This window comes from Cnephaeus nilssonii (assembly GCF_951640355.1).
Source record: "Cnephaeus nilssonii genome assembly, chromosome: 2".
NCBI lineage: Eukaryota > Metazoa > Chordata > Mammalia > Chiroptera > Vespertilionidae > Cnephaeus > Cnephaeus nilssonii.
The window spans coordinates 32,576,743-32,594,853 of NC_137073.1; the positions used below are offsets into that span (position 1 = coordinate 32,576,743).

Sequence of the window (18,111 nt, forward strand, 5' to 3'; positions counted from 1 at the left end):
TGCCATGGCCAAAGTTATCTTTCTAAATAAATCATGATTTGGCTGTCACTCCCCCTGATTAGAACCTTTGATAGGCCCCAACTGTCATGAGGATGAAGTCTAAACTCCTTAGTAAGGCATTCAAAACCATGCACTGTCCTCTCGGAACCTGTCTTCCAGCCTATCCCACACCACTCCCCCATAAGCATACCAAACTCCAACCCCACTGCACCTTCTCAGCAGTCAGCGCCTCCAGCTGCTCCCTCCCCTCGGCCAGAAAACTTTTCCTCGCACCCTTCCCCAGTCTACCTGGTCAATTCCTCTGCTACCTCCCCCATGGTGCCTTTTCCCCCTTCCATTATACCCCACTTAACAATTCCCCTTCTGCTACTTTTATAGCATTTTCTGTATACATTCACTTATTTAGGTATTCACTGTAAGTACCGACCATGTGCCAGGCTCTACACCAGGAATGGGAATAAAATAAAGCCAGGCTAGAACATACACAGTGCTCTGATACAGCTAGTTTTTTTTTAACCTGTGTCTCCGACTAGAGTGTTATCCCCCAAACTTGATTAAACTTTGTCCGCTGGCGATCTACTGCAAAGTGTGGCTTACAGTAAGCAAGCAGTAATTTTTACTGAATGATTAATTCAGAAAATGTGCCTACCAAGTTTGCCATCACTCCACCCATCTTTCCCCTTTCAAAGTGCCCCAGGCAGCAGGATGAGTGGCTTTCAGCCCACGCCTCTTACCTGGACCACTTGTCCATCGAAGTCCTGCATTCTATGGACCTTGTGACTTTCACTGCATCAGGAGCAATTTGGGGAGAAGCAAGAGGTATGTTCATGGCAAGCACTGTGGGGTTCTGGCCCCTCCCCTGTCACCCTCAACTGTGGCCCCCACATACCTAGTAACTATTAGGGAAACTCTCAAGGTCAAATATAAGGCAGAATTAGGCCAAGGTGTGAACGTAAAACAAAACAAACAAAACCCTTTGGTGATTTTCATATGCTGCCAGAGTTGAGACTGGTAGTATTTAGAACCACCAGCACAATGCAATGAACCAGAGGGAAAGTTTTTTGGGGATTTTTGGTGTTTTTTTTAAGACTAAATGAACAGGACTGAAATAGAGGGGAATTTTTGAAGTTAATCAATTTGGTTAAAAATACAAAACTAATTCAAAGAACTTCTACGCATCACAATCAATGCTCATGCGCCCTCCCCTCCCACCTAGCTAATGCATGGCGCTCAACCTGCAATGGAACATCTTCTCCACAACTTTCCAGTGAGTTCTCACTGCTTCTCACACACGAGGAACCCTTCTTACTGCTCTGTGGATCTATCACTCAAGAAATGCTTAATGTTTAACACAGCTGGGGAAGGGGGTAGCAGGAACTTACCTGTATATTTCATTTTCCACCACTTTTCTTCCACATTGCCCATAAGAATTGTTTCCCATGCTGAAAACTAAAAAGTAACACCCCCAATTAAATTAGTTCTTCAGATTCATGGAATCCTAGACTGTCAGGACTAGAAGGGGGTCACAAAAGTGATCCTAGTCCAACCACTCACCCTAGCTGCCATTTCGTTTCCTTCTCCAACATTCGCAACCTCAACAGGCAGAGCCACAGGCATGTTGGGGTTTAGACCTGCCACATCAGTGTGTGCCACCTTTACTGTCCCTTCTGCCCTCCCGTCTGGGCCCTAGTATCACCTCTCAGAAATCCCATCTTACACAAAGTAAGCACCTCCTGTGAAGGCCTCAGCTCCCCCATTTCTTAAACCTGTCACTAGGTTGTCCTTGATGCAAAAATTCCTCTTGAAAAAGTTCCTAAACACTCTCTTCACCTTTTCCTACAAATCACACTTAGCCAGAAAACGAAATTTGAAAAATTTCATCAAGCTGGCCTTTCCCTAGAGACCGCTGTTCTGGAGAGGGTGGGGTCACCCAGAAGCCTGGACACTACGAGGCCCCACCACCTGGAAGAAGTGTTAGCAAACAGGCCTCTTTCAGAAGCAGCCCAGCTCGGTGAGGTTATGCAAAGGAAGGGAGCCTTGGTAAGGCTGCCTGATGTGTGCTGTCACATCTATAAATAACCTGAGATTTTCCAAGAACCACAGAGAGCAGAGAGCATAAAAGATTTAGCAAGGTCTGCCCAATACAGCTCTCTTGAGCATCCTACTGCTCTGCTCAGGAAATGCCAACAGCTCCATCAAACATACCTGGCTCAGTCAAATGGGCCACTTTAGGCCCAATGGCAAGAAAGAAGTTCCCCCACTCCTCCATTAGTCCTTACCTCCTTCATTGTCTGTGAGGACAAGGGAGTGGGCTCTGCCACAAGAGACCTGTAGCACCCGTGTCTCCTGAGGTCTGTCCAGAGGCAGTGGAACTGGTGAGGGCTCCAAAACATACTCGTATCCCCTCGCTGAAACAAAAACAATCGGGTTCATTACACTGATTGAGAGTCACAGCACTGCTAACATTAGAAATCATATCATTGAACCGCCTCATTTTTACTCAGTAAGACATCGGAATGACTTTCTCAAGGCACATAAGGTGGTAGCAAAGCTAGGACTGGTTCCCACCTTCCAACCCACTGCATCACATTGCCTCCATTACACATTGGGTTATTGAAAAGCATAATAGTCTTAGTTAAAAAAATCTCTTCGCATGTCATTTATTTTTTTTTTATTTTTATTTTTTTGTTTTTTTTTTATAGAGAAAAATCATTTTTTATTACAAGCAAATTAAAGAATAAAATATCTCCAGTAGCTAATAATTATTTAGCAGGGGATACTGAATTTGTCTGCTAACTGAGACAACTTGTAGTAATTAAGAGATAAATTAGCATTTATATTTAATTATAAAGAAATATATGCTTCATTTAGTATGTAAATACAACTTGCTAAAAGCAACCTAACTGCACCATGTACTCTTTTTTTTTTTTTAATTTCTTTATTGATTAAGGTGTCACATATTTGTCCTCATCCCCCCATTCCCATCCCACACCCCTCCCCATGGATGCCCCAACCCCCTGTTGAACTTAACCATTGATTAGGCTCATATGCATGCACACAAGACCTTTGGTTGATCTCTCCCCCCTCCCCCCACCCTCCCCTATCCTCCCTCTGAGGCCCGATAGTCCGATCGATGCCTCCTTGTTTCTGGTTCTGTTCTTGTTCATCAGTCTATGTTGTTCATCATTTCCCCTAGATGAGCGAAATCATGTGTCACTAGAGATATACTTATAAGAATTGAATGTGCGACGAGCAATAATAGTTATGCTGACAGGCAAATGAATCAGTCTGTAGTGAGTTTCTTTCTGGACCAACAGTTCTTTTGAGACCCAATATCAATGTCCACCAGTTCCTTATGAGTACATGTCGGCACTGACCCCTCAGCTCTGGATGGTGGACAAATGGTGGTAATGCAGGTCCGACTCCCTCTGGTTTGGTCTCGGCCGGACCCAGGGGCACGGCTTCACCCGGATCCAAGGGCCCACGGCCTCACCCGGACCCGGGACTCAGCCTCACCCGGATCCAGGGGCACACGGCCTCGCCCAGACCCAGGATTCAGCTTCACCCGGACCCAGGGGCGCATGGCCTCACCCGGACCCAGGGGCGCGTGGCCTCTCCCGGGCCCGGGATCCGGCCTCACCCGGATCCAGGGGCACACGGCCTCGCCCGGACCCGGGATCTAGCTTCCCCCGGACCCAGGGGCGCGTGGCCTCACCCGGATCCAGGGGCCCACGGCCTCACCCGGACCAGGGACCCAGGCTCACCTGGATCAGGGGCCCACGGCCTCACCCGGACCCGGGACCCAGGCTCACCCGGATCCAGGGGCCCACAGCCTCACCCGAACCCGGGGCCAGGCTCACCCGGATTCAGGGGCCCACGGCCTCACCCGGACCCGGGACCCAGGCTCACCCGGATCCAGGGGCCCACGGCCTCACCCGGACCCGGGACCCAGCCTCACCCGTTTCCAGGGGCACACGGCCTCGCCCAGACCCAGGATTCAGCTTCACCTGGACCCAGGGGCGCATGGCCTCGCCCGAACCCAGGGGCGCGTGGCCTCTCCCGGGCCTGGGACCCAGCCTCACCCGGATCCAGGGGCACACGGCCTCGCCCGGACCCGGGATCTAGCTTTCCCCAGACCCAGGGGCACGTGGCCTCACCCGGATCCAGGGGCCCACGGCCTCACCCAGACCCGGGACCCAGGCTCACCCGGATCCAGGGGCCCACGGCCTCCCCTGGACCTGGGACCCAGGCTCACCCGGATCCAGGGGTCCACGGCCTCACCCGGACCCGGGGCCAGGCTCACCCGGATCCAGGGGCCCACGGCCTCACCCGGACCCGGGACCCAGCCTCACCCGGATCCAGGGGCACACGGCCTCGCGCAGACCCAGGATTCAGCTTCACCTGGACCCAAGGGCGCATGGCCTCACCCGGACCCAGGGGCGCGTGGCCTCTCCCGGGCCTGGGACTCAGCCTCACCCGGATCCAGTGGCACATGGCCTCGCCCGGACCCGGGATCTAGCTTCCCCCGGACCCAGGGGCACATGGCCTCACCCGGACCCAGGGGCGCATGGCCTCTCCCAGACCCAGGGTCGCGTGGCCTCACCCGGATCCAGGGGCCCACGGCCTCACCCGGACCCGGGACCCAGGCTCACCCGGATCCAGGGGCCCACGGCCTCACCCAGACTCGGGACCAGGCTCACCCAGATCCAGGGGCCCACGGCCTCACCTGGACCCGGGACCCAGGCTCACCCGGATCCAGGGGCCTACGGCCTCACCCGGACCCGGGACCCAGCCTCACCCGGATCCAGGGGCACACGGCCTCGCCCAGACCCAGGATTCAGCTTCACCTGGACCCAGGGTTGCATGGCCTCACCCGGACCCAGGGGCGCGTGGCCTCTCCCAGACCCAGGGTCGCGTGGCCTCACCCGGATCCAGGGGCCCACGGCCTCACCGGACCCGGGACCCAGCCTCATCCGGATCCAGGGGCACACGGCCTCGCCCAGACCCAGGATTCAGCTTCACCTGGACCCAGGGGCGCATGGCCTCACCCAGACCCGGGACCCAGCCTCACCCTGACCCAATTCCCAGCCTCACCCGGACCCAGGGGCGCGCGGCTTCACCCGGATCCGGGACCCAGCGGGGTTTCGTCTTCTTGATCCCAATTCCTGTTGGTCAATTCCCTCTCAGCAATTCCTTCGGCGATTTTCTCAGAGCTCCAGGGCAGCCACCACAGAACTCGTTGGGCGGCGGGCTCGGCGAAGCTCCAGTGTGACCGGTGCGCGGCGGCGGGCTGGTCCGGGGTGGCTGCGTTGGCCCTTGGGTCTGCAGCGGTGGCCGGTCGCCGAGCGTGCGCACCTGGCCGCTTCCGGGGCGTTGAGATTCTTGAAGGACTCGGAGGTCAGCAAGCGCGTAGTCTCCCACCCCATGTCTCCCAGGGGCTCGTCTGTCCGTGCTCGGCAGCGAGTGGAGCCTTCCCCTCAGCCGGAGACCGCTGGGGGAACTGCGCCGAGCACGTTCCAGGCCGCCGTTGTGTCGCCTGAGCCGTAGTTTTTAAAGTGTGGTCTTTGGGTCACCGGCATCAGCTTCATCCCGCGTACCCCTCTCTTTTATTCTAGTTGTAGAGCATCTGCTCAGTCAGCCCTCCGGTGGTTCTGGATGGTGTCTGCTCTGCTCTCCCGTCATAGTCTCAAAACCGTTGTGGTAGGCAGCAATCAGGCTTCTGCCCTATGTTGGTCCATCTTGGTCCTTGTTTGTATAGTTAAGTCTTGATTGTTGTTGGTGTCACTGGGAGGAATTGTCCTCCAGGCCACTTGGCTGTGCGGACCCTCTGTGTCTATAAAGGAAGAGTTGCTGTGCGGGAGACACGTTTATGGGCCGGGTCTTGGTGCAGCAAGGCTTTGGCGCTCACTGCGTCTGCCTCTTGAAGGTGTCCCTTATGCGAGTGGTTGAAATCTGGTGTCATCTCACACTGACCACTAGATGCCCTCGTTTCTGGGTCTCCAATGGAGTGTAGGTCAGCTACTGCCTGAGGCCCCTCAGCAGGAATTACAGCATCCCTTATATTCGTGACCTGTTTCGGTGTCTTCCCCTTTTGGCTGCCTCCCTATCGCTCAGCTTCCCCAATCTCCCTAGGTGGTCGCTCTTGATACCCCCCTTTGTGGGCTGAGTGCAAAGTCTTGGTGTTGTTAAGCCTTGATTGCTGTTGGTACACTGGGAGGATGTGACCTCCAGTCCAATTGGCTGTGAGGATCAGCTGTGTCTATGCCGGGAGACAGCCCCATTCAACTAGACTTGCAAAATTGTAAAAGCCTCTGTGTTCAGCTTGGATGGGGCGGAGTTACAGGGCGGAGCCTACCGCCTTGGCTTCGCGTCAGCCCCGCCCTATGAGGCTCCTGTGTCTCAGTGTCCCTCCGTATTCCCAGCAAACACCTCTGAGAGAAAAGCGCCCTGGAGTTTCGCGCGCTGCCAAACAGTCTAATCTCTCCCCCAATGAATCTGGATTCCCAGATTCTCGCCCGGAACTGGGTTTCCGTGTAGTCAGAACTGGGGCTCACCGCAGTCTGGCGCTTTTGTCTCCTTCCCACCAGGGCGACTCAGCGGCACAGTCAACAGCCCATCCTCCGCGCACAATCCCGTGCGCGCCTCCGGTGCTCTGCTCTTCGCCGCCTCTCTGCACCTCTGCCCCACAGCCCAGCTTTCCCCAGCATGAGCCTGGCTTCCCCGGGTCTCTCCCAGAACTGGGGTTCAGTGCAGTTGGAACTGGTGTTCAGCATGGTCAGGAGCTTTTGTCTCCCTCCCGCTAGGGCAATCCAGCGGCACAGGCAACAGTCCCTCCTCTGTACACATTCCCGTGCGCGGCTCTGGCGCAACTCCTCTGTGCTTCCGCCCCACAGCCCAGACTCCCCCAGCCTGAGCCCGGCTTCCCAGGGTTTCGCACGGAACTGGGGTTCAGTGCGGTCGGAGCTGGGGTTCAGCACAATCTGGCGCTTTTATCTCCTTCCCGCCAGAGAACGCCAGCCAGGCCGTCAGCCGCCCCTTCCTCTCCGGCTCCGTCTTCCCCGCACGCGCCCGGGCTCGTGTCTCCGCCCGTGTCTCCATACCTCAAGCTTTTACGGCTTCTCTGATTTTCCTTGTGGTTTTCTCTTTCCTTCTAGTTGTGGGCATTTCAGTCAGCCAGCTTTCCTGTGGTTCTGGATGATGTCCGTTTTGACTTTTAGTTGTGTTTTTGAAATTGTTGTGCCAGGCTGTAGGTTAGGTGTTTAACCTATGCCGCCATCTTGGTTTCTCCTCTCTTCGCATGTCATTTAATACCACTTGAATTTTTAAGGAAAGTAAAAGCATTTTCTTCCTGAAATACCCACTGAAACTTCTCAGTAAAGTGAACAACAACAAACATTTTTATATTAAGAGGAAGCAAAAAGAATACATAGATGCATTTACTTGCATATACATTAAATCACTGTAGAAGGATAACCTGGACACTGTTAACACAGGCTGTCTTCAGGGACATGTGGCTGGGAGGACAGATGTGAAAAGCAGACTTTTCATCATACACTAGTGTTCTACACTGCCTTTAGGATTCTGAATTATACAAAGAAGAAAATTTTAATATTTCAATAAGAGGAGAAATTTATTAGAAGTCACTCTACAGAAGAACCTTACTGTTCTTTACAATCCTACTAAAGAAGCCACATTGGTCTATCTAAAGAATTCCTCTTGTAGGTTTTAAATGATGGGCTTTTGAATCTTTATAATGTAGGCTAGAGGTAAAGAGAAAATCTGCAAATGTACTACTCCTCAACTTATACCCCACTAAATAAACACTCTATTTTTCTCTTTTGAATCCCATGCTAAAAAAGATTTTGCCTGTCTGGTGGGCATGGCTCAGTGGTTGAGCATTGACCTATAAACCAGAAGGTCACGGTTCGATTCCTGATCAGGGCACATACCCGGGTTGCAGCCTCAATCTCCAGTAGGGGGCGTGCAGGAAGCAGCTGATCGATGATTCTCATCATTGATGTTTCTCTCTCACTCTCTCTCTTTCAAACACACACACACACAATCCCTTCCTCTCTGAAATCAATCAAAATATATTTAGCGAGAAAAAAACAAAAAACAAAACTTTGCCTACCAAATAAATGATTACTGTTATAGCAATAGACCTGCCCATGTGTTTCATTAGTGACTAATATAATTTTCAGACAGAGTTTTTGATCAGCATGGAATAATATGCTTATCACAGTAAGATTATATGACTCTAGGCAAAAATCAAAGAGACTAGACAACGTTGTTAGTTTATACAGCCTTATTAGCTGAAAAGATTCAGTACTTTAGAATACTGAAGTGATTCACATGCCCCACTACTATCTGTATAGACCCCTAAAGGCCTGGAAGCTGTGAATACATAACATTTAAAGGGCATATGGCTCTAGATCCAACTACCAAGTGACAGGAAATATAAAGGATCATGTTAAGTGGAGATGCAGGCAGCAAACCCCAAACTGAAAAATTCTATAGGATAAACGTGATTTTTTTAATAAATAAATTTCAAAGGAAAAAGATTAAAACAGACTTAAAAGACTTTTAAAAATCTTATCAACCAATTGCAATGTCTGAATCTTATCTGGATTTTGATTCAAATAAAATTTTTTAATATATTTTTATTGGTTTCAGAGAGGAAGGGAGAGGGAGAGGTAGAAACATCAATGATGAGAGAGAATCATTGATCAGCTGCCTCCTGCACGCCCCCTACTGGGGATCGAGCCCACAACCCAGGTATGTGTCCTGACTGGGAATCAAACCACGACCTCCTGGTTCACAGGTCAATGCTTAACCACTGCGCTACACAGGCTGGGCTCAAATAAATTTTTTAAATAAAAATTTAATGACATTTGTGAGACAACTAGCAACTTGAACACTATCTAGATATTTCATGATATTAAGGAATTATATTATTAATTTTTAAAAACATATTCTTTTTTTTTTTAATCCTCACCTGATGATGTTTTAGAGAAAGGGAGTAAAAGAGGGAGAGGGAGAGCAAAACATTGATCAGTTGCCTCCCGACCAGGAATCGAACCCACAATCTAGGTATGTGTCCTGATTGGGAATTGAACCTGCAACCTTTCAGTGTACAGGATGCTCCAACCCACTGAGCACATTGGCCAGGGCTATTGTTAATTATTTTTAGGTGTGACAATGTTGTTTTTACTTTTTTTTAGAGTCCTTACTTTTTTAGATATGTACTGAAATATTTATGAAATCAATAATGTTAGGATTTGCTTCAAATGTATTGAGGGGAAGGTGGTGGAAATTAATAAAACAAGACTAGCATGAGCTGATGACTGCTGAAGCTGGTGACAGTACACGGGATGCATTACTCTATCCTGTCCATTTCTGCACATATCTGAAATTGTTCTTAATGGTATTAAAAATGTGACATCTTACAACTAATAAGACTTCAATACTAACTTAAAAAATAATTCTGAATTAAGTGGAAAAAAGGCAGAAAACAAAACATATGCTGTGATCAAAATAAAATACATATTTGTATACGAATGAGAAAACAAAAAAATGAAAAGTAAGGTCTGTTCTAGTACGTATATCTAGGTAATTTCTCCCTTAGTTTAAAAAATATCTCTTATTGTTCTTAAAATACTGTTTGGCTAATGTGTACTTTTAACAATGTCTTTATAAATAATTTCTTTATAATGTCATTATAAATAATTTTTTACAATCCAACTGTCAAACAACTGAAATAAAGACTCCATCTTAAGGATTTAATTGAATTTCCCCCAGACCATATCCTAGGTACTGTAGAGTATTGCAGGCTCTCTGCAAGCTAGGAAAGAAAGGTCATCTCTTAGGGGCCAAAAAGGAACATCTCCACTTACCAGCAAATGCTTTTTTGCCTAACGGTTCAATTTAATTACACCAACGAGGCTGAAAAACACTCTAGTCCAAATGGTTTCAAACAACAACCTTCAAGACTGCATCTATTTTGTTGTGATTCTTTGGTTTATGTAATGACTAGTGGCCCGGTGCAGATTCGTGCACAATGAAAGGAAATTAATTAGAAGAAATATTTTAATATCACTATTCGCCCTTTCTCTATAATAGAAATGTCAACCAAATTCACAATCAACAATGACAGATCAAAACATACGCATGCGATTGGTGCCAGCGAGAGCTTTATATGTATCAATTTAGCCTTTTATATATATAGAATAAACTTCCTTAATTAGACCTGCTTTCTGATGTAGCTAACCTTTTTCCAGCCCAGTGAAGCACCCCAACTTCTCTTTCAGGTAATTGTCAGCAACACAGCAGTAAATATCAACACGAAGCACATTATTATTGTAGATCACACAGGGAGAATAAAGGGTAAAATGTTTAACTGCAGCAGTGTTTGATTATATTCTGCGCAGTGAGAAAACCTGAAGTCATTTTCAAGGTCCACCGTTTCTTACTTCTTTTCAGCCGGGTCAAGTTTCTAAACTTTCTGCCGAAACCAGTTTGGCTCAGTGGATAGAGCATCGGCCTGCAGAATGAAAGGTCCCAGGTTCGATTCCGGTCAAGGGCATGTACCTTGGTTGTGGGCACATCCCCGGTGGGGGGGGGTGCAGGAGGCAGCTGGTCGATGTTTCTCTTTCATCGATGTTTCTAGCCCTCTATCCCTCTCCCTTCCTCTCTGTGGAAAATCAATAAAATGTGTTAAAAAAAAAAGTTTCTAAACTTTCTAAATCTCCGTTTTCCGGCTAATGAAAAGAAAATAGGATTCTACCGAGTCTCCTATCTATCTACTCCAGGACTTCTATGAGGATCAAATGAGATGAGGCATGGGAAAACGCTTCACAGACATTTGGTTAAAGTGTGAAATGTTTGCACCTGGCTATAAAGCAAATTGTGTTCCTGGGCTGAAGAAACTCCAAGGAGACTAGTTGTCACTCGGGAGAGGAAGCAGGCATTGCTACGTGACGTCATTACCCAGTGCGCACAGCCACCGTTTCTGGGCTGGGTTGGGCTGTGGGACACATTTTATGCCATGGGGTCTCCAAAGCCTCGGCTGCGATTTGGTGGGCTGTCACTCCGGGGTGGTGGTGGGGCCTGTGTCCCACTTGGGGGAAGCCGAGTGTTGCTTTGTCGGCAACAGGTCCGTGATGCTGTTTCTTTGTAAATGGTCAGTGCGTGTCACGGCAGCTCCTGCACTGAGCATCTGCCCCCTGGTGGTCAGTGCATGTCATAGCGACCAGTCGGATGGTCAAAGGGACACATCATATTAGCCTTTTATATATATAGACACGCATGAAAATCTAAAGGGAGCTCTCAGACCAGAAACAGCAGAAAGAAGCCAAGGTGAGAATGCTCACTTTTATCTTTCCGGCTCCTGTGAAATCCAAGCTGAGAATCTTTGTTGAGGCCCATACCCCAAACTTTCGTAACATCTTTGGTTTTCGAGGACAGCAATGTGAATCCATAGCCACAAGCAGCTGATGAAATCTGAAAAAAAGTTCCCATAAGGCATTAACTGATTTGTGATATCAAGCTTAATTCAGCAATTTATGACGGGTAACTTATCCCATTTAAGAACACATACTGTTAATATAGCAACATACTGTTAATTTTTTTTTTTTAAGCCACAAACTGGCAGAAAATATCTGCACACATCATATATGTGATTAAGGACCAGAATACATCCAAAACTCTTACAACTCAGTATTAGGGAGTAAACAACCCAACTTTTCATTCACCTTGAGTTTAAATTCCGTTTATCTTGAGCTCCCCTTTTCAGTGAAAAGATCGTTTGTTATCCTTGACACAAGTCAGGAGCCAAACTGGTTAAACCTGCTTCTCTTTCATCCCCCACCAAGATTTCCACCACCATCCAGCCCTAAGCCTCCCTTTAGCTCTCCGAGTGCTGGCTTCCGGGATACGGCCGGGCTGAAGCGGTCCTTTGCTGCGATCTTTTCCAAACCAAGACGAGTTAAAGGCCTCCTGTGCAAATCACTCTAGAGTGTTCGGACCACGCACCCTTCCTCTCTCATTCCTGTTACCGCTCCAGCTAACATTTCCTTTCCAGCTCTTCACCGACTCCAGCTGGCCCACATTTTCTCTGACCTTTTGAAGTCGCCTTTCCTAAACGGGAACTTCTGGAGTCTCAGGGGTCCCAGTGCGAATCCCACTGTACGTGCACCTACCAGCTGTGGGGCCTGGGGCCTGTCCCTTAGCCTCTGTCCCATGCGCCTCTCTTTGTAAGAGGAAGGGATATAACTGAGAAAACATATTAAATTGAAACTATGTTATGCAAAGGTGGGTAGCAACAATTAAATTATTATTTCTGGAAAAAACACGAGGAAGATGCCCAAGTTGCACGGGAACAAGGAGCCAGGGCATTCCTAACAACTGGCTTTGTCAATCCAGTGGGGCACAGGGTTGAGCTGCTTGTCTCCAGGGACAGGACTGCCACAGTTTTCTAAGTTTTCCACTAGGACCGGCCGGGGTGACGTGCGAATGACACGAGCGGGCCACAACACCTGGCACATTTCAGCCGCTCAAAGGTTGGCGGCGCCCCTAACGCCCGCCCCTCCCGGGCCTACTGCCCGCTGGGGGGTCGTCCTCCCGGAAGTGTGACCACCCAGTGTCGCTAACTCCTCCAAGAGGACCCAGTGCCGCGGGAGGGGTAAGAAGGGAGTGGCGGCCCGCACCTTTTGATCCAGCTCCAGACGGTAGGGCACCGGCTGGATCCTGCGGCGCGGCCGCAAGCCGGCGCGGGGCTCGGGTCCGGAGCTGGGCAGCACGAAGGTGGGCACGCCCAGCGCCCCAGAGAAGCTGAAACCCCACACGAAGATGCGGTCGACACGAGCCGCGCGCTCGCCCACGTACTGGAACACGGGCGCGTCCGCCTCGGCCTCCGCCGCCTCGCGCCGGCTCCGCGAGCGCCAGGCCGCCGTCCAGTGCCCTCGCCCCGGCCCCGGACCCGGCCCCGGCCCACGCAGCCAACGCCCCGGCCGAGAGGCCGCCGCCAGCGCCGCCAGTGCCATCCTCTGCTTCTCGCCTCAGCGGCTCCTGGGCGCCGCCATCTTGCGTGACCCTTGACCCCACGCCCCGGCGGAAGAACCTGCGACCACGTTTACTATTGGCTGAAGGCAAAGGTGCTGAGGGCGGCCGCGGGCAGCCGCGGGCTCCGGGGTGGCGGGAGGGTTGGGCGGAGCCGGGTGCCCCGGAGGCTGAGCGAGCGGGCGGTGGGGACCGGTCCCCGCCCTGCCCGAGCTCCAGCAGGCGGCCTGACTTCACTTCCCTTCTCGCACAATGTGTGTTTGCTGAGCATCTGCTCCGGCGGGCGCGTGCATATTTTTGCAAGGCTCTTCACTTCTTAGCAATCAGCAAGAATAAAACTTCAGGGGTGGCCCACTCTGCGCAACTCCAGTGTAGTGCTCTCCCCTACCCTGGTTTACTCCTGTTGCCACTGTCCCTAGTAATTTCTTACCTAAATTGCAGCTATTCCTGCTCCCTTTAGCTACCAAGCCACTCAGTCCGAGCTCCAGCCACAGTGAGATAGAATGTAGCTCTTAATATTGTCATTCGCTGCGCAACAGCCTGCAGCGATGCCCTGCTGTCCTCCCCAGCCTCCCCTCGACCCTCAGCCTGTCACTTCACGTGCGTCAGGTGTTTCTACTTGGAATTTTGAAACCCGGTGCTGTTTTCAGGCCTCCCTACTTTGCCCACTGCCTCCTCTCCCTGCAGATTCTGACAAACTCCTATTCATCTTCTAACATCCAACTCCAGCACCTCCTTTGAAGTTCCATGAAGGCAGGGACTTCAGTTTATTCCGTTAATCCTCAACAATTTTGTATTAGTTTAGCATGCAGCCAGGAACATGAGACACCCTCATGAATGAATAACTCAAGAGTGTAGAGACCTGGGTTCCAGTCCTGACTCTCTGCCACGGACTTGCTACATGGTGTTAGGAAATGGTCTCCCTTCTCTGGATCTCACCACCAAAATAAGAAGGTTAAAAAATTAATAGATTAAATGGATTTTTCCCCCCATAAATAAGGTGTTTGGACTTTATGGCCTGCAGGATCTCTTGAAGCCCATTATGATCCATGAGGATGTTCCCAAATACTAGTCCCAAATGCTGAAGGCAAACTATTTCTTCCCTCCGTTGCTTCTTTTTTTCTTTTTTTTTTTCTCATTCTCTTTCTATTGCTTGATACCTGGAACTAATCCAGCTTGAATATACTCCCAAGACCAGCTCAAGTTACTTTGTTGTCCTGGAATGTGCCTTGTATTCAGTCTGTGAAACATGTTTTTACTGTTCCAGAGAAACGTGGCTGATGTTTTACTATTCTGTGGGGCTGTTTTATAGAGGGAACTGAGGGGAAACTGATAAAATGTGGTAGCCATGAGACTGCTCCTCGGAGGCCTCCAGCTACAGGGAATATAAGTAGTCAAAGCTATGTGATCAAGAGTCTGCTGGGCTATCAACTCTATCCTCTGTTTACACTGAGGTCACGCTTTCCTTGAACTGCTCCCCATGACTGAGCAAGGCAGGAATACACACTCAGGCAGACATGTTCCTGGGAGGTGTGGACTCCTCTGATGGTCACCTTTAGCTGGAGGACTCCCCAGTGGCCTTCCCAAAGCCTTCCTTAGACTATATGGCATTAGGACTCTAATCCAGCCTCCCCTGCCTCTCTCTCACTCACTTAGGGTCAGACTTGCATCATGGCCTAATGGCTCTCCCAGCTTTCCTAGGCTCCGCCCATCTCCATTTTCCCTTACAGAGGCATTTTCCCTAATAAAATCCTTGTTTAGCTATTTGTTCTGAGAGGACACAACTAACATATAAGGAAACATTTGAGCCAAGGCATAAAGAAATGAAAGTGTTAGCCATTATATATAGTGGGAAGGGTGCTCTTAGACAAGGGGTGCAGCAAGTACAAAGGCCCAGAGGTGAGAGACTGCCCGGGTGCATGTGCTGCTAACTGACCCAAGCAGCTTACGCTATCCCAAAACAGTCTTGCGCAACTCATAGGTTGTTTTTGGTAGATGATGATAGCCACCAAAATCTTTGCCTTCGTCATGGTTAGCTAAGCCCCACAACTTAATTCCTAGGTTATAATAAAATCAAGTCTCAAACCAAATCTTGTCACACAAACAGATATTTACTTTAAAACATTCATTAGGAAGTGGGGATCATACAATCTGTAAAACCTGTAAGCTCAGGAAAGTTTTAGCTCTCTGTCCTTTGTTCACAAAAAGATTTTCTCAAAGCAGATAGAACATTCCAGAAACAGAATTTTATTTCCCTTTTAACAGTAGTTGGCATTATACTTGACAGACCACTTGGAGATCAAACTTCAGGTATCATCACTAAGAGTGAAGACCACACTGGATCCTCATACCCAGTTTTTTGTTGTTGTTATTAATCCTGACCTGAGGATATTCTTCCATTGTCTTTAAAAAAAAATTATATATATATAATGTCAGAGAGGAAGGAAGAGGGAGAGAAAGATAGAAGCATCAATAATGAGAGAGAATCACTGATCAGCTACCTCCTGCACACCCCCAACTGGGGATTGAGCCCACAACACAGGCATCTGCTCTAACCGGAAATCGAACCGTGACCCCCTGGTTCGTAGGTTGCTGCTCAACCACTGAACCATGCTGGCCAGGATTTTTTTTTTTAGAGGGAGAGTGGAAGGAAGGGAGAGAGACAGAAAGAAACATCAATGTGAGAAAAACACATTGACTTGGTTGCCTCCCTCACACAAAGCTGGGGATTGAGCCTACACCCAAGGTATGTGCCCTTAACTGGAATCGAACCCAGGACCTTTAGTCCACAGGTCAATGCTCTGTTCACTGAGCAAAACTGTGCTAAGGGCTGAACCAGTTCTTAAACCAGAGTCCAACAACTGTAGGACGGCTGAGTCCACTTAAGGACCCTGCAGAGCCACCGAAAGCATAGTCAGTAAATATGTCCCTTATCGCCCTGGCCGGTTTGGCTCAGTGGATAGAGCATCGGCCTGCGGACTGAAGGGTCCTGGGTTCGATTCCGGTCAGGGGCACATGCCTGGGTTGCAGACTAGATCCCCAGTGGAGATTTGCAGGAGGCAGCCAATCAATGATTCCCATCATTGATGTTTCAATCTCTCTCTCCCTTTCCCTTCCTCTCTCTGAAGTCAATAAAAATATATTTTTAAAAAATATGTCCCTTATCCTTTCCCAAAGGAACCATGGTTATTGACCAGAGTTAACTAGACACTGGGTAAGGGGAGTGCCAGATCTCCCAGAGCAGCCACAGGTCTGCGTTGACGCTGACACCACAGGACCTGAACCACCAGTGAGGCCCCAGTGGGAGTGGGAGCTGTGGAGCCAGGCCCCAGTATGTCTCACGGGGTCACATGTGCCCACGCGCCACCAGGTAGAGATGCCTCTGGTTCCCGAGGACACGATTAAGATGGATGTACTGTGCAGCTCACCTTGGTCCTTCACCCTGCCTTGACCCAGCGAGTATTACATCAGAAAGCATACTGCATCCCAGGTGGGACTGTGGCCCGGAGCACCATCTTCAAAGATATAAGGATTCAGGAGTGGTAGTTCCCATCATACCCCCATGCAGTCCACCTGCTTGGCTCCTGCAAAAACCAGGTGGATTGTGGCAGATGACTGTAAACTACTATAAACTTAGCTAGGTGCACAGCCCGGTCACAGCTGCTGTGTCAGGAGTAGCAGTCTACTGGGACCGATCAACACAGCTCTGGGAACTTCCTAGGGATACTGATCTGGTGAATGAGTCCTTCTCAATGCCAGTGATAAAGAGGGTGAAAGGCAGTTTGCCTCTATATGGGAAGGACCATTTACTCATTAATTCTCCCCGCTCTCACTTCTGATACCTCCCAAATGAAGAACCTGTGTACAAGACTGTTTCCAGCTCTGCTTTTATAGATGAAGCTGAGACATATATTGATTCAGGAGAGTTACGTAAATATTATGGAAGAATTATGAAAATATGTATTAGGATTCTCCAGAGAAACAGAAGCAATAGGAGAAAGAGGAAGTCACTGTCTGCTCTCTGGAAGCTGAACTCAGGAAAGCCCGTGGTATACAGTATTCCAGCCCAAATACAAAGGCTTGAGAACCACGAGCAACAGTGGAGTAAGTCCCAGTCCCAGGGCAGGAGATGACTGATGTTCCAACTCAAAGAGTCAAGCAGAGAGAGGAAATTCAACCTTCCTCTGTCTTTTTCTTCTCTTCGGCCCTCGGTGGGTTGGCTGAGGCCCACGCACATTGGGGAGAGCAATTTTCTTTACTCAGTCCACCAATTCAAATGATAATCTCTTCCAGAAACACTCAAAAATAATAGGTAGATACCTATCTGGGTATCTATCCTGTGGCCTAGTCAAGTTGACACATAAAATTAACCATCTCGCCCTGACTGGTTTGGCTCAATGGTCCCAGGTTCAATTCTGGTCAAGGGCATATGCCTGGGTTGCAGGCTGAATCCCCAGTGGGGGGCGTGCAGGAGGCAGCCAACCAATGTTCTCTCTCATCACTGATATTCTCTCTCCCTCCCTCTCCCTCCCTCTCTGAAATCAACAAAAATATATATTTTTTAAAATTAACCATCTCAATTATTAATAGTTATGAGATATTTATATGTGTATGAAATACATATACAATTTTCAACTTTTTTTTCATAAGCAGGACTGTCCCTGTATATTTCATGGCCTCTCTGATATTTTGGTTTTAACTATATGTTCTTTTACAAACTAGTAATACAAGTAGAAGGTAGGCTTTTTAAAAATTTTTGTCAGAAATAGCTAAGATCTGGAAACAGCCCAAGTGCCCATAAGTAGATGAATGGATAAAAAAGCTGTGATACATTTATACCATGGAATACTATGTAGCAGTAAAAAAGAAGGATCTCTTACCCTTTGAGACAGTATGGAGGGACCTGAAGAGTATTAGTCAGAGAAAGACAAGTATCATATAATCTCACTCATATGTGGAATCATATGAACAAAATAAACTGATGAACAAAGTAGATCCAGAGACATAGAAGCATGGAACAGACTGGGATCTCAGAGGGAAGGCGGAGGTGGGTGG

General features: G+C 48.9%; 1 protein-coding gene across 2 annotated transcripts in view; it reads right to left on the reverse strand.

Moving 5' to 3' along the window:
- The window catches only part of RCC1L (RCC1 like), a 30,786-nt gene extending 17,696 nt beyond the window's left edge, over positions 1-13,090 (reverse strand). For both annotated transcript variants that reach the window (XM_079793454.1, XM_079793453.1), the window contains exons 1-5: positions 12,705-13,090; positions 11,370-11,499; positions 2,280-2,408; positions 1,383-1,449; positions 735-786 (exon numbers count right to left, since the gene is read on the reverse strand). In XM_079793454.1, the coding sequence (XP_079649580.1) occupies positions 735-786; positions 1,383-1,449; positions 2,280-2,408; positions 11,370-11,499; positions 12,705-13,040 (714 nt within the window). In that variant the 5' untranslated portion in view covers positions 13,041-13,090. The remainder of the gene's footprint in view (positions 1-734; positions 787-1,382; positions 1,450-2,279; positions 2,409-11,369; positions 11,500-12,704) is intronic.
- Between the last annotated feature and the right edge of the window lie 5,021 nt (positions 13,091-18,111).